Source organism: Oncorhynchus kisutch, linkage group LG20, assembly GCF_002021735.2.
Source record: "Oncorhynchus kisutch isolate 150728-3 linkage group LG20, Okis_V2, whole genome shotgun sequence".
NCBI lineage: Eukaryota > Metazoa > Chordata > Actinopteri > Salmoniformes > Salmonidae > Oncorhynchus > Oncorhynchus kisutch.
In genome coordinates, this window is record NC_034193.2 from 16,980,883 (window position 1) to 17,006,908 (window position 26,026).

The 26,026-nt window shown below is 42.9% G+C and overlaps 1 protein-coding gene across 2 annotated transcripts in view; it reads right to left on the bottom strand.

Annotated features, from left to right (window-relative positions):
* Positions 1-26,026, bottom strand: part of slc39a11 (solute carrier family 39, member 11) — a 127,763-nt gene that overhangs the window by 42,819 nt on the left and 58,918 nt on the right. Inside the window, exon 5 of one of the 2 annotated variants that reach the window (XM_020453529.2) lies at positions 18,985-19,093. In XM_020453529.2, coding sequence (XP_020309118.2) covers positions 18,985-19,093 — 109 coding nt within the window. Of the gene's footprint in view, positions 1-18,963; positions 19,094-26,026 lie in introns of both variants that reach the window. The other variant, XM_020453528.2, reaches the window with a different exon arrangement.

Consider the following 26,026-nt stretch of genomic DNA (forward strand, 5'->3'; position numbering starts at 1 on the left):
TTTGCATGTGGCTGCCAAGAGACGTCCACTGTGCTCGGGTGCCCACTTCTCTGGCTCTCATCTTGAAATTAGACTGGAAGTGGTCGGGAGACGGGGTTGAGTGTGTGTGTGTGTGTGTGTGAGGGGGCTGATTGGGTCTGGAACCCATCACTGTAATCAATCAGCCAACCCCTTTAGAGTAGAAACAAATCTATTCTATCACTAACCTACTAATCTCTCTGATCACTGGGAATAAGAGTCAGGAACACACATGCACACAAGTATGCGCACACACACAAAAACACACAAGCTTCATTGAATAGGGAACAGAGGGACAAAGACCACACTTACCCACCTACACCGGGTAGAAGGACAAGATGACAGCCATGGTTTAGGCTACTATTACACAGGTACAAGAAGGTCTAACCCTCCTTGTGTAAATGCTCTCTTAGGAAGAAAATACTGGGATAAATGAGAGCACTTAGATCACCATGTTCTATCCTTACATATAGATTATTTGAGCTCAGAGTACATTTAGGCCTATTCATTTTATCTCTCTAAGGGAGAGAGGTAGGTAGGTAGGTAGGTAGGGAGAATAATATTAAACGCTAAGGAGGAAGTACCAACCAGAGATAGTAGAAAGTGATTCCCTCTTCACTTATCTGAAACTTAAAGTGTAGGAAGCATGCAGTTTCTCACTAAAGTAACAAAACAGTGTGGTCAAAGACTTAATAACATAGCTTACTTATTTCTGGATATCTTCAAAACTACCCACAATGCGCCCTTTCTCAACGTCATATGGAGAATCTACTCTCTGTTAGCTAGCTTGAGTTGGCTAACGTTAGCCACTAGCCATGCAGACCAAGTGTTGGCCGTGGTGAGCTAAAATCCACCATTCATGAGGTATGATGTAAACAACCAATCAGATTCCCCACACGTGAGGGCCGCATGATTGGGGCGGCAGGGTAGCCTAGTGGTTAGAGCGTTGGACTAGTAACCGGAAGGTTGCAAATTCAAACCCCCGAGCTGACAATGTACAAATCTGTCGTTCTGCCCCTGAACACTGTTAACCCACTGTTCCTAGGCTGTCATTGTAAATAAAAAGTTGTTCTTAACTGACTTGCCTAGTTAAATAAAAGGTAAAACCTTTTTTTTTTTTTTTTTTAATGATCTCTGTGAAGTAGGCTAACAGAGTTTTTCAACGTCTTTCCCCTCAACTGACTGACTGTGGTGATCATTTACCTCTGCCTGGAGCCTTCGTCTTATTGTTGACTCTTTCCCCTCAACTCCTGTGCCCACTGCCACCTCTGGATTATTGCCTACTTTTAGATTTACCTCACTATAGCTAGACTAATTAGCAGTCTAGGCTAGCTAGCAGGCTAAAATAACTAATTTTAGCTGACTGGGTTGCTGGCTAAGATAACGGCATTTACCAGTAACATTATTTGATAACTGGTGAGATGGCATTATTTAATTCCAAACTTTGGTTTACTTTAATGTAGCTGTAAAATAGGTGTTGATAGCACTGCATGAGTCAGCCTGTTGCTAACGTAACATTAACAGGCTGGTAGGGTTAATGTTAGCAGGCTAGTTGGCTAGAAACCTTGCAAACTGATTTGTAACAATACATACAAAGTATTTGCTTAAAAGTTGGCAGAACATTTGATTGAAACCAGTAGTCATGAGTGAAACCGATTTGGTTTAATTTGAAGTTATTTCTGTTGGAGTTTACAATATAGTGTATAGTCTGGCTTGCCGGGTCCTCCATATTACGTCACACCTCGCAAAAACATTTTCTGGCATGAATCCAGCATTCTGTTTGCTTTTATGTAATAACTTGAAAGACAAAAGAGTGAGGTGTAACATTGCATTGGGACTATTGATGGGTATACTAATGCAAATCCATATGTTATGTTTATGCTACCTACCCTTTAAGGGGTTACATGTGAAATGCAGCACTCTCTTGGAAACTAGTTGAATTGCAAACAGACTTACTGTAGGCTGAATATATATATTTTTTAATCTCCCCCTCCTGGATTTACTTCCCAATCTCCAGAAGATTAACTTGTGTGTCTTTTTACTTTCAGTTTTGAACACCAGCTTGGTTATTGAAAAGATATTTAACAGCGAATCAGATTGTACAATAATTCCCGACACTATACATTACTTTGTTTTGTCACAAACTGAAATGAGGCAAACATTTGACAATTTTAGCATCCATGGAATGGCCGTGCAAATTCTACTGCCATTGTTGATTCTGCTCGTGAGGAAATGACCATCTCCAGACGCTGAGGGCTCATCAGGAGTGTGTGTGCTGAACGTCCCTGTGTATTCCCTGAGGTTTGATTGCCAATCTCTAGTACAGCTATTTTACCTGTCAATCACTTTGAGTGACAGATCAGTGGGACGTGCTCAACGGGAATATTAACACTAGTCTCTCATTGACCGCGTGCACACACACACTCCCCTGACTCAAAAAACAAGATTTTTTTCTCCACAGGCTAATGTGTCACGTATTACACAGTAAATGGGGTGGGGTGGGGGGGGTGGGGGGGGCACGACACAGACACTTGACGGGAGTTCAACCACACTTAGGCAATCACTGCTGAAGATAGTGACTTTTATAACAGACCTCAAATTAAACTGTATCGGGCCATGTCATCTCTCCAGGCTTACCGTGGCTGTCATCTCATCCTTGTGCCTTGACAATAACACACATACACACACCTGAGATCCATTTTGAAATAAGCTTCTCCTACGCACGTACGCTTCACTGAGTGGGAAATGGAGAGACAGAGACCCCACCACCCCGACTACACCAGGTAAAAGGAAAGTAATCAGGGGTCTACTCAGCCGTGGTTTAGCCTACTAGTGCATACTTATGAAAAGGGTCTAACCTTCCTAATTGCTCTAACATTAATCGCTTTGTGGACACAGAGCGATGATGATACGTGGAGGGTGATCAAAGTGAACAAACATTATTCACGTGCGAGAAGCACGAGAGCCGCCCCGCCTGGATAGAATATCGCCCAGCGTCTCTAGCTTCATTGAAAAAGAATGGACCACGCAGCCCTCCGCTTTATATACGTAAAGCGCTTAACAGTTGCAATGACTTCTCATTACTACACTGACACACTTTCCATTGACACATCGCCATAGAAACGGTTAGAGACTCTGGTGTTGTGTCCAGGCCACTTTGGGAACGGATAGAATTTGAAGTAAACCTGCTGTTTGCCTTTCGCCCTATTTGGTGTTATGGGTTATGCACTGTCCCTGGCACTGTCGCTGCATAGGCCTCATAACGCATGTGAATATGATGGATCATGTACTGTAGTACATTTAGCACTCACACCGCATCTCTCTATTGCTACCGTTGTTCCTAACACCTTCAGGCTGATTGAGTGAGTGCCACAATCTCTCCCTATTGACGGGCAGACGCTCATCTACTAAGAGATGAGTCTAAGAGAATGGAGAGGTCCTTGCTAAGAACAGTGCATTCAGAAAGTATTCACACCCCTCGACTATTTCCAAATTTTTTACTAATGCCAGAATTTAAAATGGATTAAATTGAGATTTCGTGTCTCTCATCTACACACAATACCCCATAATGTCAAAGGGGAATTTGGGTTTTTAGAAATGTAAAAGTGAAAAGCTGAAATGTCTTGAGTCAATAAGTATTCAACCCTTTTGTTATGGCCTAAATAAGTTCAGGAGTAAAAATGTGCTTATAAAGTTACATAACTTGCATGGACTCAACTTGTGTGCAATAATAGTGTTTAATAGGATTTTTAAATGACTGTCCCATCTGTGTACCCCACATACACAATTATCTTTAAGGTCCCTCTGTCGAGCAGTGAATTGAAAGCACAAACTCAACCTATGGGTGGCAAAAAAGGGCACCCATTGGTAGATGGGTAAAAAACAAACAGACATTGAATATCCTTTTGAGCATGGTGCGGTTCTTCATTTTATACTTTAGATGGTGTATCAGTACACCCAGTCACAACAAAGATACAGGCGTCCTTCCTAACTCAGTAGCCAGAGAAGAAGTAAACCATGTGGCCAAAGGTGATTTTAAAACAGTTTGAGTTTAATGGCTACGATAGGAGATAATCGAGGATGGATCAACAACGTTGTAGTTACTCCACAATACTAACCTAATTAACTGAGTGAAAAGAAGGAAGCTTGTACAGAACAATAACAAATAAAAACATGCTTCCTGTTTGCAATAAGGCACTAAAGTAATACTGCAAAAAATGTGGCAAATTCATTTTTGTCCAGAATACAAAGTGTTATGCTTGGGGCCAATCCAACTCAAAACATCACTGAGTACCACTCTTCATATTTTCAAGAATGATGGTCATTGCATCATGTTAGGGGAAGGGAGTTTGTTGTTGATTTTTTTTTTTTTACTGAATAGAGCTGGTTCAGTCTGCTTTCCAACCGACACTGTGAGAACAATTCACCTTTCAGCAGAACAAGAACCTAAAACACAAGAACAAATGGACTAAAGTTGCTTACCAAGATGAAATTGAATGTTCCTGAGTGGCCTAGTTACAGTTTTAACTTAAATCAGCTTGAAAATCTATGGAAAAACTGGAAAATGGCATCTGGCAATGATCAACAAACAACTTGCCAGAGCTTGACACCTTTTTTAAAGAATAATGCAGAAATATTGTACAATCCAGGTGTTCAAGGCTCTTAGAGACTTACCCAGAAAGACTCACCACTGTAATCACAGCCAAAGGTGATTCTAACATTTATTGACTCAGGGTGATGAATACTTATCTAATCTACATATTGTTTAATTTACCATGAATAAAAAAAGCCACACCTCAGAGCCACACCTCAGAGCCTGATTCATCCTAGCCACCATGCTTCTACATCTTCATTGCTTTCTCTTAGGTGTTTTAGCCTGGGTTTCTGTATAAACACTGACATTTGCTGATGTAAAATGGCCTTTATTAATACATTTGATTGATTGATTGAAAAAAGTCAAGGGGTAAGAACACTTTCCGAAGGCACTGTATGTAGCTTTTAAAGGGGATACTTAGGATTGATCTCCAATCATCTCCTTTAGTAGGCTACACACTATCCTACAACTCACTTGTTTGCCATTTGGAAAATAAACTGCCCACATGAACACACTGCTGCTCTCCCTCATTTTGTTTGCCCACCCCCCCATCCTTGCTTTTCGATTCCTACCTTGTCTTCTTCCCTCCTTCTCTCCCAGTCTTCCTCCCTCTTCCAACTGAAGCAGACAGCTTGACCTCCTGACCCTAAATCAGTCTTGGCTCCTCGCTCGGCTGCCTGTCTGTTATTACCCTCCTAATCCTCCTCCTCTTCGTCACACTCTGGCTCCGCCACACACAAACAATGTGCTATATTTTACAGTGAAGCCTGCAGCAGAAGCGAAAACCTTGTTGGCAACTCTTTTGCCAGCCTAAGTGTGTGCGATTGGCGAGGGAACAAGGCGTGTGCGCTAGTGGCTCCTTGGCGAAACTCGAGAACGCTCTCATATCTCTTCTGTGGTGAAACTCGTGAAGGCTCTCATATCTCTTCTGTGGTGAAACTCGTGAAGGCTCTCATATCTCTTCTGTGGTGAAACTCGCAAAGGATTTCATATGTCTTCTGTGGTGAAACTCGTGAAGGCTTTTATATGTCTTCTATGGTGAAACTTGTTTAAACCTGTCTGAACATTCATATATTGGTTCACTTATGCCCCCCAAAAAATGAGTTCATATGGGTAGAATAATGTATAAAATAAATAGAAATGTGCTGCATTCGTTGCCTTCCTTTTAGACAGAATAAATAAATGCCATCGATAAGCATAAACTAATACATTCATTAATAACGTGCACAAAGACATTTTATTTCAACCTTGTTAAAGTAAATTTTCTTTCAATTTATTTTGACCTTTATTTAACCAGGCAAGTCAGTTAAGAACAAATTCTAATTTTCAATGACGGCCTAGGAACAGTGGGTTAACTGCCTTGTTCAGGGGTAGAACGACATATTTTTACCTTGTCAGCTCGGGGATTCGATCTTGCAACCTTCCGGTTACTATTCCAACGCTCTAACCACTAGGCTACCTGCCACCCCAAATGGCCAACATACCACTGTCCTTATGCACGACGCAACGCGGAGTGCCTGGATACAGCCCTTAGCTGTGGTATATTGGCCATAAACCACAAACCCCTGAGGTGCCTTATTGCTAGTATAAACTGGTTATCAAACTAATGATGAACATATGAACAGGAGAGGGAAACATGATTAAGTGTCCAGACTAACTTTTTGTCACTATTGGGGAGGTCAGGGTTCAAGGATTCCGGGGTCAACACCCTTTTAGGGTGGTCCAGAGGCATTTCTTTAAAAAATAGCATAGAATTTCCTGATAATTTGATAATACTCATTTTCCACCATAATTTGCAAATAAATTCATTAAAAATCCTACAATATGATTTTATGGATTTTTTTTCCTAAGTTTGTCTGTCATAGTTGAAGTGTACCTATGATGAAAATTACAGGCCTCATCTTTTGAAGTGGGAGAACTTGCACAATTGGTGGCTGACTAAATACTTTTTTGCCCCACTGTAGATGGACTGTTTCCTGTCAGTTAGATATGACTGTACCCAATTCAATGCTACCTCCTTAAAACCATAATGCATTAATCTTGTCAAAATTATTTCATGATCCACTAAATCAAATGCTGCACTGAAATCGAAAAATAGTACACCCACAAACTTGCCATTACCCATAGCACTGGTCAGTCATGTCAACCAATGCAGTGGTAGTGGAATGGTTTTTGCGATAAGTATGCTGATTGGCTGTAATCAGATCCTTCTTTTCCATGTACTCCCATATTTGTCTACTCACAATACCGTCCAATATCTTACTGAGTGTAGGGAGTAGACTAATTGGTCGTCTATTGGCAGGAGTAATGGGTTCTTGCTGTCTTTGGGAATAGGACACAGTTTTGCATGCTTGCAAACATCCCCTTTTCCAGTGAGCAACTAAATATGTATCTCAGTGTAACTGCAATCTGGGGAGCAGCACAGCGAAGCAAATAATTGACCATAAGACCATAACCTGTAGATTTACCGTCAGGTAATGATTTCAATAGGTTTAACACCTCCTCCACTGACACCGTTTGCAGACTAAAAGAGCAGATCTTATTGCTCATAATATGATCATCAATCCATTGGACAATAGTTTGTTTGGAAGAATGTATATTTACATTGTTGCTCAGTAAATTAATTTTCTTTGTAAATAAAATGCAAAACGATTGGCGATATCGACTGGTTTTGTTATTATTCTCCCGTCAACCTCCACACTAGATGGACATGATGAGATAGATGTACCAGGTAAGTCCTTAACTGTGTTCCACACCTTTTTACAATCATTTTTACAATCAATAAAAGCATTGTTGTAAAATAACTTTTTTCTTTCGATTCAATTTAACTGCATAATTACGTAATGTTCTATAATTCTGTTCATCAATTTCTAATTTTGACTTGGCTGCTAAGACTTTTGCCATATTACTTTGAGAAAAAGCCTCACCCAGTTCATCATCAATCCATGGAGATGGACGAGCGCCAACTGTACTCTTTATTATAGGGGCATGATGGCCCATTACCTCAGTGAGCAAATCAATAAAACATGCTGTAGCGTGATTTAAATCATCCTCTAGATAAATCAGCTCCCAGGGTAGAGCAGCCAAATCATTTAGAAATAGCTCATGATTAAATGTTTTAACATTTCTCTTGACCACAATCCTAGGGGGTTTCTTTGGAACCTTGGTGTTCATGGTTATGGTCACAATATTATGGTCTGTCCAGCCCACTGGCATTGATCTGGCTTTTAAGCATTGCAATGGTATATTACAGAAGATCAGATCAATGCATGTGTCTGAACGATGACCCAACTTAATTGAAGATCTAGTAGTATCATTAACCATTTGTTTCAAACCACAGTTCTTGGCATATCTCATCAACTTTGTTCTATTCGAATTATTGTGATCCTTCCAATTTATATTAAAATCACTCAAGATAAATACATCTCTGTTGCTATCTGTGGCCTGGTCAAACCCAGTACATAAGTCATCCAAATAGGACACCTTAGGAGCTAGGAGGTCTATACACACATCCCACCAATATGGGTGCCTGGTGAGGCAGATGTCCTTGAGCCCATCGTGCCTCTATTTGACTTACATTAAGGTCATCCCCCCTCTTAAAAGCTATGTGATTCTGAATGTACAGTGCTCCACCCCCACCATTCCTATTCCTGTCCCTTCTCAGTAGACTATATCCATGAATGTTCATTTGCCGATCATTTACAGACGGATCTAAATGCGTTTCGGTCAAAGCCAAAATATAAATATTATTTCAGTTGACCAAATTATGAGGTATTTTCTGCATATGCATTGTTCTTTCAAAGGCCAAACCCACCGCTGGTGTGCATGCCCAAAGACCTTTATTTTCATGTCATCTAACCACAGCACCACCTGGAGTTTGCTAAACGAAATTGGCAGTTGGATTGGAACCGGTGCTATGGTCATTGGTGGGTTTGGCCTTTGAAATAACAATGCATATGCATCATCCCTACTGTAAAATATGGTGGTGGATCTGAGATGTTATGGGGCTATTTTGCTTCCACTGGTCCTGAGGCCCTTACTAAGGTCAACAGCATCATGAACTTCACCCAGAACCAGGACATTTTAGCCCAAAAACCTGGTTGCCTCTGCCAGGAGGCCGACACTTGGCCGCAAGTGGATCTTCCAGCAAGACAATAACCCCAAGCACACATCAAGATCCACAATGAAATGGTTAACTGGCCACAAAATCAGTGTCCAGACTTGAAACGTGGTTTTAAATGAAGATGGCAGTCCATAAGCGCAGACTAAGGCTATCAACCATCTGGAAGGATTATATATGGAGGAGTGGTCTAAGAACCCCCTCAATGTGTTTTCCAACTCATAAAACAGAAACAGGCTCAGTGCAGGTACCTTGCAATGTGAGATATTAAAAGGTATTGAAAACTGGGGTATCAATCATTTGAACCCCTGTTAAACAAAGTCTCTTTCTCTGATCAATTGCATTAGTATAAAATATCCATTTTGTTTAGCATACAATATAGCTCGGTATTTGAATTATGTATTTTATACAGTCATTTTTGCGCCTCTTCATCAAGGGTGTCAATCATTTCAGACCCCACTCTAGCTCTCAGCTAATTAACACATCACTGCAGGGTGCCTTCATGCCTCTGCCACCTCGACAGGAATGCAGTGAAGCTTAAAAACACAGAAACATTGTTTGCGTGCCTGTTATGCTAAATTGGTGTAGTTAGCTGAGTGTTGACATTACTCACCCGCCACTAGCAGCCAAACAGCTTACCAAACATTCAGCATTTGCCCACATCTTTGAATAACACTACATCCCTACACCTAACTCCCCCCAACCACCCCTCTTATTCCTAGTTATGTGTACATATCTAGCTCAATTGCCTCGTACCCCAGCACATGGACTCAGTACTGGTACCCCTTGCATATAGCCAAGTGCTCGTTACTCATTGTGTATTTATTATTACGTGTTTTACTTCTCTATTAATAGACTTGATTATATTTTTCTCTGCATAATTGGGAAAGGCCTGTAAGTAAACATGTCACTGTTAGTCCACACCTGCTGTTTACGAAGCATGTGACTAACACATTTGAATTTGATTTGAAAATATAAATACTTTCCGCCCTCCACCTTGTGACGTACATTCTTCAGTCACACACACTACAGCCCCTCCCTTCCCTCAAAGCACCCAACCTCCCGTTATCACCTTCCTTAATATAGTTCCACATCTTCATGCCTTTAAACAACCTACAGAGGCCGTTAAAAAACAGAATTCCCTCCCCCAACCTCTCACCTGACGTATCCTTGTCCTATACCCCCCCTCCCCTGTGCACGCACACACCCTCCCCTAGTTTCCATTCTTATTACCAATCCCCATCCCTGTGCCTTTAATAGAGACTATTAGAAACCATCCTTTAACTTTTCACAAACTCAACAACCAACTTTAGTTTCTTGGTTACTGGCAATTTTTGATCTTGTTTTTTTTGATTGGGGAGCATCAAGCCAACCTGGGAAAAGTGCAGTGGGAACCAAATGCTGTGATGTTTTTTACATTTATCTTGATTCCCAGTGGAAGTGAGGCACTAAACAGAATAAATAATGTATCCTTATGAAGGAGGAGAGTTGTTATTTACTCAGAGTGCGTGTCTCTCAGAGTGCGTGTCTCTCAGAGTGCGTGTCTCTCAGAGTGCGTGTCTCTCAGAGTGCGTGTCTCTCAGAGTGCGTGTCTCTCAGAGTGCGTGTCTCTCAGAGTGCGTGTCTCTCAGAGTGCGTGTCTCTCAGAGTGCGTGTCTCTCAGAGTGCGTGTCTCTCAGAGTGCGTGTCTCTGAGAGTGTCTCTGAGAGTGTCTCTGAGAGTGTCTCTGAGAGTGTCTCTGAGAGTGTCGCCATGAGTGTGTCGCCATGAGTGTGTCGCCATGAGTGTGTCGCCATGAGTGTGTCGCCATGAGTGTGTCGCCATGAGTGTGTCGCCATGAGTGTGTCGCCATGAGTGTGTCGCCATGAGTGTCTCTATTCTTTCTCTCCATTCAATTTCAATTTAAGCGGCTTTATTGGCATGGGAAACGTGTGTGTACATTATTGGCATGGGAAACGTGTGTGTACATTATTGGCATGGGAAACGTGTGTGTACATTATTGGCATGGGAAACGTGTGTGTACATTATTGGCATGGGAAACGTGTGTGTACATTATTGGCATGGGAAACGTGTGTGTACATTATTGGCATGGGAAACGTGTGTGTACATTATTGGCATGGGAAACGTGTGTGTACATTATTGGCATGGGAAACGTGTGTGTACATTATTGGCATGGGAAACGTGTGTGTACATTATTGGCATGGGAAACGTGTGTGTACATTATTGGCATGGGAAACGTGTGTGTACATTATTGGCATGGGAAACGTGTGTGTACATTATTGGCATGGGAAACGTGTGTGTACATTATTGGCATGGGAAACGTGTGTGTACATTATTGGCATGGGAAACGTGTGTGTACATTATTGGCATGGGAAACGTGTGTGTACATTATTGGCATGGGAAACGTGTGTGTACATTATTGGCATGGGAAACGTGTGTGTACATTATTGGCATGGGAAACGTGTGTGTACATTATTGGCATGGGAAACGTGTGTGTACATTATTGGCATGGGAAACGTGTGTACATTATTGGCATGGGAAACGTGTGTACATTATTGGCATGGGAAACGTGTGTGTACATTATTGGCATGGGAAACGTGTGTACATTATTGGCATGGGAAACGTGTGTACATTATTGGCATGGGAAACGTGTGTACATTATTGGCATGGGAAACGTGTGTACATTATTGGCATGGGAAACGTGTGTACATTATTGGCATGGGAAACGTGTGTACATTATTGGCATGGGAAACGTGTGTACATTATTGGCATGGGAAACGTGTGTACATTATTGGCATGGGAAACGTGTGTACATTATTGGCATGGGAAACGTGTGTACATTATTGGCATGGGAAACGTGTGTACATTATTGGCATGGGAAACGTGTGTACATTATTGGCATGGGAAACGTGTGTACATTATTGGCATGGGAAACGTGTGTACATTATTGGCATGGGAAACGTGTGTACATTATTGGCATGGGAAACGTGTGTACATTATTGGCATGGGAAACGTGTGTACATTATTGGCATGGGAAACGTGTGTACATTATTGGCATGGGAAACGTGTGTACATTATTGGCATGGGAAACGTGTGTACATTATTGGCATGGGAAACGTGTGTACATTATTGGCATGGGAAACGTGTGTACATTATTGGCATGGGAAACGTGTGTACATTATTGGCATGGGAAACGTGTGTACATTATTGGCATGGGAAACGTGTGTACATTATTGGCATGGGAAACGTGTGTACATTATTGGCATGGGAAACATGTGTACATTATTGGCATGGGAAACATGTGTACATTATTGGCATGGGAAACATGTGTGTACATTATTGGCATGGGAAACGTGTGTACATTATTGGCATGGGAAACATGTGTACATTATTGGCATGGGAAACATGTGTACATTATTGGCATGGGAAACATGTGTACATTATTGGCATGGGAAACATGTGTACATTATTGGCATGGGAAACATGTGTACATTATTGGCATGGGAAACGTGTGTACATTATTGGCATGGGAAACATGTGTACATTATTGGCATGGGAAACATGTGTACATTATTGGCATGGGAAACGTGTGTACATTATTGGCATGGGAAACGTGTGTACATTATTGGCATGGGAAACATGTGTACATTGCCAAAGCAAGTGAAACAGATAATAAACAAAAGTGAAATCAACAGTAAACGTTACACTCACAGAAGTTCCAAAATAATAAAGACATTTCAAATGTCTTATTATGTCTATTTAGTGTTGTAATGTGCAAATAGTTAAAGGACAAAAGGGAAAATAAATAAACAAATATGGGGTGTATTTACAATGGTGTTTGTTTCTCTCACTTACCACTCACACATACTCTCACACTCACACCCTCACTCATACTCACACTCCCTCCCTCACTCATACTCACACTCCCTCCCTCACTCCCACACTCCCTCACCCACTCATACTCACTCACTCACACTCACACTCACTCCCCCACTCATACTCCCTCACACACTCACACTCACACTCACTCCCCCACTCATACTCCCTCACACTCACTCACTCCCTCCCGCACACTCACTCCCTCCCGCACACTCACTCCCTCCCTCACACTCACTCCCTCACACTCACTCCCTCCCTCACACTCACTCACTCCCTCACACTCACTCACTCCCTCACACTCACTCACTCCCTCACACTCACTCCCTCACACTCACTCCCTCCCTCACACTCACTCCCTCCCTCACACTCACTCCCTCCCTCACACTCACTCCCTCCCTCACACTCACTCCCTCCCTCACACTCACTCCCTCCCTCACACTCACTCCCTCCCTCACACTCACTCCCACTCCCTCACACTCACTCCCACTCCCTCACACTCACTCCCACTCCCTCACTCCCACTCCCTCACTCACTCACTCCCACTCCCTCACACTCACTCCCTCACACTCACCCACTCATACTCCCTCACACACTCAATCCCTCACACTCACACTCACTCCCCCACTCATACTCCCTCACACTCATACTCCCTCACACTCACTCACTCCCTCCCGCACACTCACTCCCTCCCGCACACTCACTCCCTCCCTCACACTCACTCACTCCCTCCCTCACACTCACTCCCTCCCTCACACTCACTCCCTCCCTCACACTCACTCCCTCCCTCACACTCACTCCCTCCCTCACACTCACTCCCTCCCTCACACTCACTCCCTCCCTCACACTCACTCCCTCCCTCACACTCACTCCCTCCCTCACACTCACTCCCTCCCTCACACTCACTCCCTCCCTCACACTCACTCCCTCCCTCACACTCACTCCCTCCCTCACACTCACTCCCACTCACTCCCACTCCCTCACTCCCACTCCCTCACTCACTCCCACTCCCTCACACTCACTCCCTCACACTCACCCACTCATACTCCCTCACACACTCAATCCCTCACACTCATACTCACTCACTCCCTCCCCTCACACTCACTCACTCCCCCACTCATACTCCCTCACACACTCAAACTCACTCACTCCCTCACACTCCCTCACTCACTCACTCACTCACACACACTCACACTCACACTCACACACACTCACACTCACACACACTCACACTCACACACACTCACACTCACACACACTCACACACACACTCACACTCACACACACTCACACTCACACACACTCACACTCACACTCACACTCACACTCACACTCACTCACTCCCCCACTCGCTTGCGCACACACGATCACCCTTGAGCACACCAATGCACGCACACACCACATACTGGGCAGACGAAGGAGGGACAGAGCTGAGCGATACTCCCATTGTGTGTCCTGTTCCTGTGAATGGGACTACAATGTGTTGTGTAATGATAAGGGTATACAGAACCCCAATGGGCCCTCGTCCCCTCCTGTAAAACCTCATCTATGCAAAGAAAGAAAGAGAGAGGGAGAGCGAGAGCAAGAGAGAGCGAGAGCGAGAGCAAGAACAACTAACAGTCTTGCATGGATACAGAAGGTGCATTATTGGCTACAATCCTGTGCCCGCCTTTGCCTCTTTGTAATCGGTAGGACATGTGAGGAGCAAATCATATTGAGACTGTTTGCTAATTCAACAAGAACATAAATCAATTGTATAACAAACATCCTTCTGGCTGCTTCATAGATCTGTGTTTGTTTTATAAGTCTCCCTATCTGCTCCTGGGTGCTGTGACCAGAAAGGTCTCCTCCATTCAGACTGTCCTTTAATGCCACTGAGCATTCTGGGTAGGTTGTCTCCTCAACGACATGCAGAGAGGGAGGAGTCCCACTCCAACCTTTCTCCTCTACTCTCGTTTCAGTTAATCTCACCTGCCAAGTCACCCGCAAACACTCAGACATAGACCACAACTCACGCACAGTGAGCTAAAATACCAACCCGACGACCTGAAAAGTCTTCAAAAATCTACTTGTGGCATAGTAGGTAGAAATCAGAGACAGTACTGCTCTTCTTCTTAAGACATAAGACGATAATTAAAAACCAAGATTTGGCATTAGTGTGTTGTGTTTACCCCCCCAGTCCCTACTCGGTCAACACTTTGAGGTGACCATCTTATCGCTTGCCCTAAATGGTGTGACCAAAACAAGTCTGGAGAGCCTGTCCTGTTAACAACTCTTAAAGAGAAGGGTAGCTGTGCTTGATGTACTGGAATGGGACTTAAACCTTAAAAAAGGACAGCTCACTTCTTTGTAGTTTCTAAATAACCAGCAAACACACTTTTAAAATGCTTTGGAGGAAACAACGACAGCCTGCCAAGTTTGAAAAGAAGTTAAAAACACAAAAAAGTGAACCATCCCTTTAAGATGTAGCCTTCTCTTTTAACCCCATTACAGAAAAGAAGCAAACACGCGGATCGTCCCAGCGAGTAGCTTTGATTCTCACCAAATACAGAGTGAATTATTCAGTAAGTCTCATGCATAAAGTATGAGGGATATACAGTGGGGTCCGAAATTACTCACACCCTTGATAAAGAATGTAAAATAAATACATTGAAATACTGAGCAATATTGTATGCAAAAAATATATATATATATATTTTTTTTTTTTGCATACAATATTGCTCAGTATTTCAATGTATTTACAATCCCAATGGTTTGAAGCCAGTCTAGCTCTGCTGGTCTATATATATATATATATAGAGAGACCAGCAGAGCTAGACTGGCTTCAAACCATTGGGATTGTAGCTACATGATGCTATAGGGTTCACTGGCTTCCCCAATCTGCCTTGGATATTGATATGGTTGACAAGACAGTCAGTTACAAGCATGTTAGGCAGCCCTTAGCTTGTCACAAAAAAATCAGTCATTAAATCAAAACATTATGCATGTGATTGGTTAGTGTCAACAATGGCAATACGTACCGTCCACATTCATATACCACACAGTTTTCGATTTAAAAAAAAGAAGTTGCTGTTGGTTTTCTGTGATGGCTAGGAAAGGAATCACGGTTAAACAGGTAGGTACCATTAAACACTAAGAGAAGGAACCCAGGAAGATAATCAACAGAGAAAACTCCAATCACAATTCACCATCTGAGACGGACCAATCAAGAGACAGAATAGGGGAGAAGGGGCAGAAGTAGCATGGGGAGGAGGAAGCACAGAAGATAACAAGATACCTGGACTCATCAGTTCTGTCCCAAAACTACTCTCAAAAGTTACATTCACAATGCGTATACAGTGTTTGCGGTGTGTGTGTGTGTGTGTGTGTGTGTTTCACTTCATATTGCTGAGGGAGTATTTGATCACCCAGGTTATTGGCCATTTGGTTTTCAACCACACATGGAGAGATTTTTCAGGCAGACACAGATAATTTTTTTCTTAATAAGCTTAAAATGTATATTGGCCATTGATATAGTTAGTTTTACTCTCATTATTAGTCCACTGGCTACCTCACATTTAGGATGTTCAAACACCTTTGAGATAGAACTCCGTTAGATTCAAATCATGGTTTGATCGGGAGAAAGCCATAATTGTAACAAAAAACTTGATGAAAGCATAGCCTAACCCAAATTCATATTCATAGCCTATCAGTTGGAGAAAGGGAATACATACGTTTTTTTAAAACAGCAAGACACTAGATAGTTAAGGAGCATTATATATCTCTAAATAGGTTTAGGCTATAAGGCCCATGTATCCAAGACAGACAGAGGGAGAGAGAGAGGAGAGCTTTTGTGCTGCTTTAGTGGAATTCTCCACTCTGTCTAGCCTAAATCTCTCTTGCATTCTGTATATAACATATTTATAGAAGCATGCTGGCTAACACCACACACACTGAACAATACAGTCATACACTACTGAGTAATCCGGGCTAAGGCGATTCACTAACACCAATCAGAGTAGAGCAAGCTGCCCCACAGTGAAACCATCACAGCAGGTTGTGGAGTGTAGAATACAAAAGTATGTGGACACCTGCTCGTTAAACATCTCATTCCAAAATTATTAACAATTAATATTTAAATATTATTCATTATTAAACAATTACAAACAAATGTAGAATTACTGATGCTAGCATTGGATGTGCTCGTAGAAGCAGAACAACTTGTGTCATCGACAGGTGCAGGTTTCGTTCTGCTGGTAGTAGCAGTACTTCCAAAAGAGCTGGTATGTGTCTCTGGCCTTACTTTTTTCGAGCAGGTACGCGCAATGCCGTACCCCCGGAGGCATTGCGCGTACCTCCGTTTAGGAATACCTGCACTCGATGATGGGAACATTGCTTTGGACCCTTGCATCCATTCAGCCAAAAAAGCATTCGTGAGGTTGGGCACTGATGTTGAGGGATTAGGCCTGGCTCGCAGTCAGCGTTCCAATTCATCCCAAAAGTGTTAGATGGGGTTGAGGTCAGGGTTCTGTGCAGGCCAGTCAAGTTCTTGCACACCGACCTTAAACTATTTCTGTATGGACCTTGTTTTGTGCACTGGGGCATTGTCATGCTGAAACACAAAGTTTGAAGCACAGAATCGTCTAGAAAGTCATTGTATGTTGTAGCATTAACATGTCCTTTCACTGGAACTAAGGAGCCAAAGGAGCTGAACCATGAAAAACAGCCCCAGACCATTATTCCTGATCCACCAAACTTTACAGTTGGCACTATGCATTCGGGCAGGTGGCGTTCTCCTGGCATCCGCCAAACCCAAATTCGTCCGGCAGAATGCCAGATGGTGAAGCGTGATGTCACTCTACTGCCCCCGAGTCCAATGGCGGCGAGCTTTACACCACTCCAGTCGACAGTTGGCATTGCGCATGGTGATCTCAGGCTTGTATGCAGCTGCTCGGCCACACACAAGGACATACAATTTTTACGTGCTGCTCACTTCAGCACTCGGCGGTCCCGTTCTGTGAGCTTGTGTGGCCTACCACTTCACTTGAAAGTCACTGAGCTCTTCAGTAAGGCCATTCTACTGCAAATGTGTGTCTTTGAAGATTGCATGGCTGTACACTCGATTTTATACACCTGTCAGCATTGGGTGTGGCTGAAATAGCCAAATCCACTAATTTGAAGGGGTGTCTACATACTTTTGTATATAAACACAATGTACCTTAGGATGTCTACATCCACATTGAGTAAAGAGGGAACTGCTTCAATATGTGCTCCAAATCTACGTTATCATCTACATGCTGTAGGGATGCTTTGAGCAATTACACCTGACGGTAATGAATGCGAATTTACTACAGGAGTTGGACTGAGAGGATCAAGAAAACGGTTCATGTCACCGCCGCTGACGAGTCCTTTTGAAACGAGGGTCGTGTTCCCGATTGAATCCATCTGCGGTCGGTCAATATGCTCATTATGGTCAACATCCAGCTGACATAACTGTGACGCACTGCACATCCCCTCTAAATACAGTGCATGTCACATATCCTTCCCCTTTCTTAACGTGTCTGTCATCCCAACTTAAAAACATGGCCTCCCAGAGTGACTTCAACCAGGCTCTGGCCGAACAACTGCAAGACAGGCATCATCATCATCATCAGTGGACGCATGGCTGGAGTGGATCCCTGTGACAGTACATGAGGGAGGAGGGGGTCACAGTAAATGATTCACCCACTGTATATTCCTATAGTCTAAATTAAATCTTTCCACTTGTTTGGCTCAGTGAATTAACCAAACTGAGCACCATGCGCAGGGATCAAGTTAATAATCGCTGCAGGCTTCACTATTATGCAAGCCATTAACGTCCCGAACGCTGAATCAAACCAAAGCTGTCAATGATTGGCACACCAACCATATCCTATTTTCTGTTAGTATATTGTCACAGTATTGATAAATCCGTTCTCAATATCCATCTAAACCAATTCACGATGCCTATTAACATAGAGAATGTGAGAATTGGCTATTAAATCTAAGAGTTATTTTGCCCTATGCTCTGTGACTCTAATTGTGAGTAATGTTTTGTGTCGTAGGGGGGCGTACGCGTTTATGTTTCGAAATAAATAAATAAAACCAGCAGAAAAACATCAAACAAATAACACCGATGAGATGATTCAAGCGCCACAGGAAGCCAGTACAGATATTGATTGGTAAGATGAGAAAGAAGAGAAAGGAGAGAGCGAGAGGAATATCCAAGAGCAAGCCATCAGAGAAATGAGACTCATGGTTTTAAATGGTTTTTCAGTTGAGTCCCTGCCATAGCTTGTTTGAGAGGTAGATGGGGGAGGTTGCTGATAATGATGTGGGTATATGAAGGGAGGCTTGCCTGAGAGCGGTCCTGCTCTACCTATCCTGATGGTCATCTCATCTGAGGCTGGGAACAAGAGGTCCTCCTCCTTGGCCAGTTTGGAGTCTGGGGACAGGGCCAGGGCTGTGTGGGGGTCCACTCCTACACCCTAAAAAACACAGGGAGTTATCTAGGTTATAGAGAATGAGAATATAGACCTGACCAAGAGGAGACAGTGGTACTGCAGTCGACACACACAGTCAGTGAGAAATAGTTTGGCATGCATGAAGGTTTATAAAAACCTTCTTATGATCATTTTATTAGAGGGTTATTAATTAATGTGCTGCTTGTCAAATTCATTTGTGGCTGTTGGACATTTCCGCCAACCCAAACGAAAAACCGTTACACAACCCAATACGATCAATTCAGTCCGGAACAAAAACAAACATTTAAAAAAATATCTTTTGAAAATCAATAATTCATCATTTGGTATGTACTTATTCAGACTTATTTAAAGCCCATTCACACCTGCATTTTGAAGACGCTTTAAAGGCAGGTAGAGAAAAACAGACAGGTTTTAGACTATAGGTGCCTCTATAGGTTCCCCTTCAAATAGGCTTTGTCCCCCATCTCAGACTTAGAAAAAGTTGGATCTTAGTCATAAGTATAAATGTTAGCGCAATGGCGAAGTCTATAGGTATCTACTAGCATGCTAGCAGATAGACTTCAAGTCATTGCACTATGGGTAACGCTAGTTAGCATTGGCTCGGGAAACTACCTCTAGCTTCCTTCATACCGGACACAGAGACATACAACTGGTATCTACAAATTCACCTGATTCTGGGGACTCATTGCTAAAACCTAGTATCCCTTTAAAGGAGGCCGTAACGTTCCCATTAAAAAGTCATTATATTAAGATGAGCTGTTAAACGCGACGGTAAATGTACCGATCAATAATCATCAAAACATCCATAAAACTGTGGGATCCTACTACACTGGAACAAATCACAATCTGTGGATGTTGTTTTTTGCCTGTAAAACCCTAATGGTATTCGGCGCTTAGCCTGTACGCTTTTACAATTCCATTCATTTTTTAATGATGTTTGGGGCTGCTCTTGTTTTTGGAGAATGATCATTTCTGCCAGGGGAGATGAGGTGGCAAAAATAAAAGGGCAGCATTGGGCTAGAGGAGCAGAGATGAATCCGCTCGGTAGTCTTGGCTTGAATGTGAAATGTTGTGAGACTGCAAAACCCCCTCGAAAACAAAATCAAGCCCATTTGGGGATTGAGCGAGACCACTTATTGCAGAGCAGCCTTAAAAAAAAAATGGCCAAAGCGGAGGGATGAGGGATTTGACATCAAGTTATACATAACTATGCTTAAATATAATTATTGTGTGTGTGTGTCCGTGCGTTAATGCACACATGCATGAGTGTGTATGTGTGTGTGTGTGCCTTTGGAGGATTGGAGATGTGCCTCCCCAGAGGGCGCAATTAACCCCAGTGGTCCCTTTCAGCAGCAGACCTGACAATCTCATCAACAGGAAGGGCTTACAGTAACCGTTAAACACCGCAAACAAGGACCTGGCTCTGATTGAAGTGCTCAAATGCACTCTTGAGTGTCTGCAGCTGCAGCACGGGAGCACAGCCAGATTACACCAGTACTACACCCTGGCTTGTGTCTCAAATGCCACCCTATTCCCTGTACAGCGCACCACGTTTGACCCCTATGGGCCCTGGTAGTGGACCATATAGGGAATAGGGTCCCATTTGGGACGCGTCCCTAGTCCTTCTCCAATGACATCAATGACATTACCTCTGGCTGGCTGGCTGGCTGTTAGCCTGGTTAAACAATACAAACATTGACTGAAACAATGGTGATTGCAGCATTCTCTCTGTTTACTGGTCTAATAACACACTGAGGGACTGTGAGGAGTGTTTCTGTTACTGTGATGTCTCCCCAGATAGAATCGTTTCATGTTGAGGTCAGGTAGAGTGTGATGAGTAGTGGGGGGGGTGGATTAAGTACCTCTCTCACAGGAGAACTAAACCCGTCCAGGTTCAACACGAACCCTGTGTGTGTGTCGGTATAGGTGTGTGTGTGTGTGTGTGTGTGTGTGTGTGTGTGTGTGTGTGTGTGTGTGTGTGTGTGTGTGTGTGTGTGCGCGCGCGTTTAGGCTGTGCATGCTTTTTTGCTCTGTTTCAGTAGGAAAAATGGAAGTGTCCAGTCTGTATCCAGTAATTACATTTGTGCCTTGGACACATTCAGCAGGCGTCGCAGTAGTGAGTGGACAACCGTATGCATTACAGTGTGTTCGCACTGTCCTCTGTTATCATACACCGGCAATCCATTTTCACCTGTTACATTTCTGTTTACTTTCACAACTCTGGCTTCCCCAAAATGATAAGAAATGAAGAGATAAACAACGTGCTCGACTCCACCTTATATAAACGTAAATCTTCGTACACAATCTACAGAACAGAAATAGGACAGCACTCCGGTAAATAAACTTAAATTGACATTTCTTTTGCCGCACAAACGCTTCGGGTATGAGCCTTTCTTCAGCGTGCAAGGCAATGGCAATCAATGTCACAACAAGACCTCACACGTGTGTGTGTGTGTGGTAAGAATAATTGGAGGTGACACAACGGATCAATCCCAACGACAGAGGGCCGATTTGGGAATTTACAGTCTGGGAGAACGCACACAATGCATCATGTTTGATACAGCTCATCTGTGGTCCATCACATCCAATGTCCAATATCCACTGTAACATTTACACAGGGAGCGGAGAAACTCTCTGGGGAGGAGATGTTGTTATGGCAGAGAGATGAAAAATGATGGAGAGAGAGAGAGAAAGAGAGACGAGAGAAGATAGAGAGTTCTTGGTGATGGATTGCTTGTCCTTGAATCCTCAACTTAACTCTAATCCCTATGAAGTGGACCAAAGTGAATTCTTCTTTATGTCAACAACTGTTGTCAGAGGTTGCTTCTTTATAGTCCATTCTCACTAGCCAGCCACTGTCTGAATAATTCAGAACATTCCTCAGAGTGTGCCTGACAAAATGACGCTAGAGAGTATGTATTATGATAAACATTTGCTTGATAAACGAGAAGCTACTTATAAACATCCCGCTAGTGAGAACACAACTTAGTCCAATTTAGCAGCTGTGTTGTTGTCAACTGGGAGTGAAAATAAAGATGTGTCCCTTGGGCCAGATGGTGTTTTAATTGTCCATAAAGGCCCCATCTATCCATTCGTTAAGGCACCCTCCTTCATCCAGCAGATATTTAATTGCTCTGGACTGAGATGTATTCATCACAGCCCCTGACCCTGCTGTTGGGAAGCTCAGTGTGCGTGCGTGCGTTTGTGCATGCGTTTAGATCGGTATGCAATTCTAACCTGGATTCAACCAATCCATCATTGGAGTATTGAAGGAAGCTACACGGATTTGCTACCTGTCCCTGATTTGTCAACATATATCCATGGTTAGCTCTTAGCGTTCCAAATGTCACACAGTCTCAAATCCAAATGTCACACAGTTTCAAATCCAAATGTCACACAGTCTCAAATCCAAATGTCACACAGTCTCAAATCCAAATGTCACACAGTCTCAAATCCAAATGTCACACAGTCTCAAATCCAAATGTCACACAGTCTCAAATCCAAATGTCACACAGTCTCAAATCCAAATGTCACACAGTCTCAAATCCAAATGTCACACAGTCTCAAATCCAAATGTCACACAGTCTCAAATCCAAATGTCACAGAGTCTGATCATCAGTACGTATCTCACATCTTTCTCCTTGTCAATTATCTGACCTATCAGACTCTTATACCTTACTATTCTCACTATTTCTTGGTAGTCGATACGTAGGCCTTCATGTTCTCTTTTATCCCCGAGCTCTTCCTGTATACACACTTATCCCTGGCATCATTTGAAGTGGAGCACAGAACAACATGGCATCAGAACCAGTACCTCTGGAGTGCCCGGCCTGAGAAACACAAAGGTTCCTGACTCATTGATATTGAGCACTGAGCACACAGCTCTCTGATGTGACCAGGGATATGGGGGGTTGGAGGAGGTGAGTGTAACCTACTGGTATTGAATCTTTGATGTCAGCATTCTGCTTTGAGACGTCTAGGATCAACATCTGTGGGAAAATGCATCCTACTCTGGGCACACAGTGGAGTCAACTCTAAGTCTATTATTAAAAAGGTTCATTAAGGTTAATTATAATAATTATACTTTATTTGCAAATGTATTAAAAATACAAAAATAAGCAGAAATACCTTATTTACATAAGTATTCAGACCTTTTTCTATACGACTCAAAATTGAGCTCAGGTGCATCCTGTTTCCATTTATTATCCTTGATGTTTCTACAACTTGGAGTCCACCTGTGGTAAATTCAATTGATTGGACATGATTTGGAAAGGACCCACAGTTGACAGTGCATGTCAGAGCAAAAACCAAGCCATGAGGTCTAAGGAATTGTCCAGAGAGCTCCGAGACAGGGTTGTCGAGGCACAGATCTGGGGAAGGGTACCAAAACATTTCTGCAGCATTGAGGGTCCCCAAGAACACACTGCCCTCCATCATTCTTAAATGGAAGAAGGTTGGAACCACCAAAACTCGTAGAGCTGGACGCCCGGCCAAACTGAGCAATCGGGGGGAGTAGGGCCTTGGTCGGGGGGAGTGCTCAAAACCTCAGACTAGGGCGAAGGTTCACCTTCCAACAGGACAACAACCCTAAGCACACAGCCAAGAGAATGCAGGGGTGGCTTAGGGACAATTCACTGAATGTCCATGAGTGGCCCTGCCAATGCCCGGACTCTCTGGAGAGAGCTGAAAATAGCTGTGCAGTGACACTCCCCATCCAGAGAAGAATGGGAGAAACTCCAAATACAGGTGTGCCAAGCTTAAGGCGCAATACCCAAGAAGACTCGAAGCTGTAATCACTGCCAAAGATACTTCAACAAAGTACTGAGTAAAGGGCCTGAATACTTATGTAAATGTGATATTTCAAGTTTTTTTTTCAAGTTTTTTATTTTTATAAATGTTGAAACATTTCTAAAAACCTGCCATTATGGGGTATTGTGTGTAGATTGATATGGGGCAGAAAAAAAACTATTTAATACATTTTTAGAATACGTCTGTAACGTAACAAAATGTGGAGAAAGTCCAGGTGTCCGAATACTTTGACGGCACTGTACATTAGTAATGGCGATACAGACATGAACTGGACATCAACTACTCTAGGACCGACTGGGAGAAGAAGAAATAGTCAGATTGACAGTGCCTACAAAATATATGGGATTTGCGAGGAAGACGTGATGTGTGAACTGTGAAAACGCAGGTCAAATACCAAGAAACACCAGACTAGCATCAGTTAGGAGAGCTCTAATTGGCAGTGTGGTGTGTTAGCCCACACATCAGAGATTGAGCCCATGCTTATAGCATTGCTCTGTTGTAAAAAGATGATTCCCAGAGGCCTGATAGGTCAAACCCCATACCCAAAGGGTCAGGAAGAGGTCATGCAGCACACCACACAGGGCAATTACTACTGGAGGGTAGCGTTTATAGACAGCTCACACAAAGCCAAGGGACGGTAAGTGTATTATACAAATGCATTCAAGCAATGGAGTAATGTGTGTTTCCCAGCTTTCATCCGTGTGACTCATTATCATGCAAATTGCTGGCCGAACGCGTTGTCTCTTTAGCAAATTATGGGTCGTTTGGGCGATGGGGGGGGGGGGGGGGGGGGGGTTCAACAGATGACATTTAAAAACAATTCTGCCTGACAACCAAGGGATGAGTGTAACGAGGCAAGGCCATGCCCTCTCCATTACCTCCCAGTAATCATATTAGTATGCAAATACTGTATATGCACAGGACAGTAGTGTGGGCCTCACCAGCCTAGGTCCCACTGGGAGACATTTGCCAACAGGCTCAAAAATATATATATATTACTTTCCAACTGTAGCTCATATCTTTCAGCTTTAGGAATGAGAATGTGAGCAGCTGCACCAGTGGGATAAGGATCAAAACTAAAACTCATGGGGGGGGGGAAAGTGACAGTTCCGGTTGAGGATAATATGAAAAAGGCAGCTAGACCGGACCACATTAACTTATGATTATTTTCTATAGATGGAAACCAGTGTCCACAACAGTGATACATAAATGTGTGGGCAGCAGGTAGCCTAGCGGCTAAGAGTGTTGGACCAGTAACCGAAAGGTCGCTGGTTTGAATCCCCGAGTCGACTACGTGGGAAAAAATCTGTAGATGTGCCCTTGAGCACGGCACTAATTGGTCTGTAAGTCACTCTGGATAAGAGTGTCTGCTAATTGACTATAATGTATATATACACACACTCCCACCATATACGTTGCTGCTACTATTTATTATATCTCTCGTGCTGCTCAACCATTTTACACCTAATTGTATGCATATAGACCTCATCCAGACACATCAGGGCTTCTAACTGTAGAACCCAGTTCCTACATCGGAATATAAACATGGATTTTATCAAACAAAACAATGCTACATTTTTATCTCTGGGACCCTCAGGATGACAAATCAGAGCAAGATTACTGAATGTAAGTACATTATTTGCCTTCAGAGGTGAATGTATCAAACCAGTTGCTGTGATAAATGTTTGTTGTTGTTGTACACTCTCCTCAAACAATATCATGGTATTTTTTCACTGTAATAGTTACTGTAAATTGGACAGTGCAGTTATATTAACAGTAATGTAAGCTTTCTGCCCATATAAGACATGTCTATGTCCTGGGAAATGTTCTTGTTACTTACAACATCATGCTAATCACGTTAGCACACGTTAGCTCAACCGTCCAATGGGGTGGAACACCGATCCCGTAGAGGTTAAACCAATCAGCATACAGGATTAGACCCACCCGTTTTTAAAATAGTGTGTATTCTTGTGTTCTTTCTCTACTGGATTTTACACATATTTATATTGATACTGCACTGTTGAGGAAGAGCTTGCAACAAAGCAATTAACTGAACTGTACCGTTTACACCCGCTGTATCTTGTGCAGATGAAATGAGTGCAGATAGAATGGCCTGTCCGTACCTTA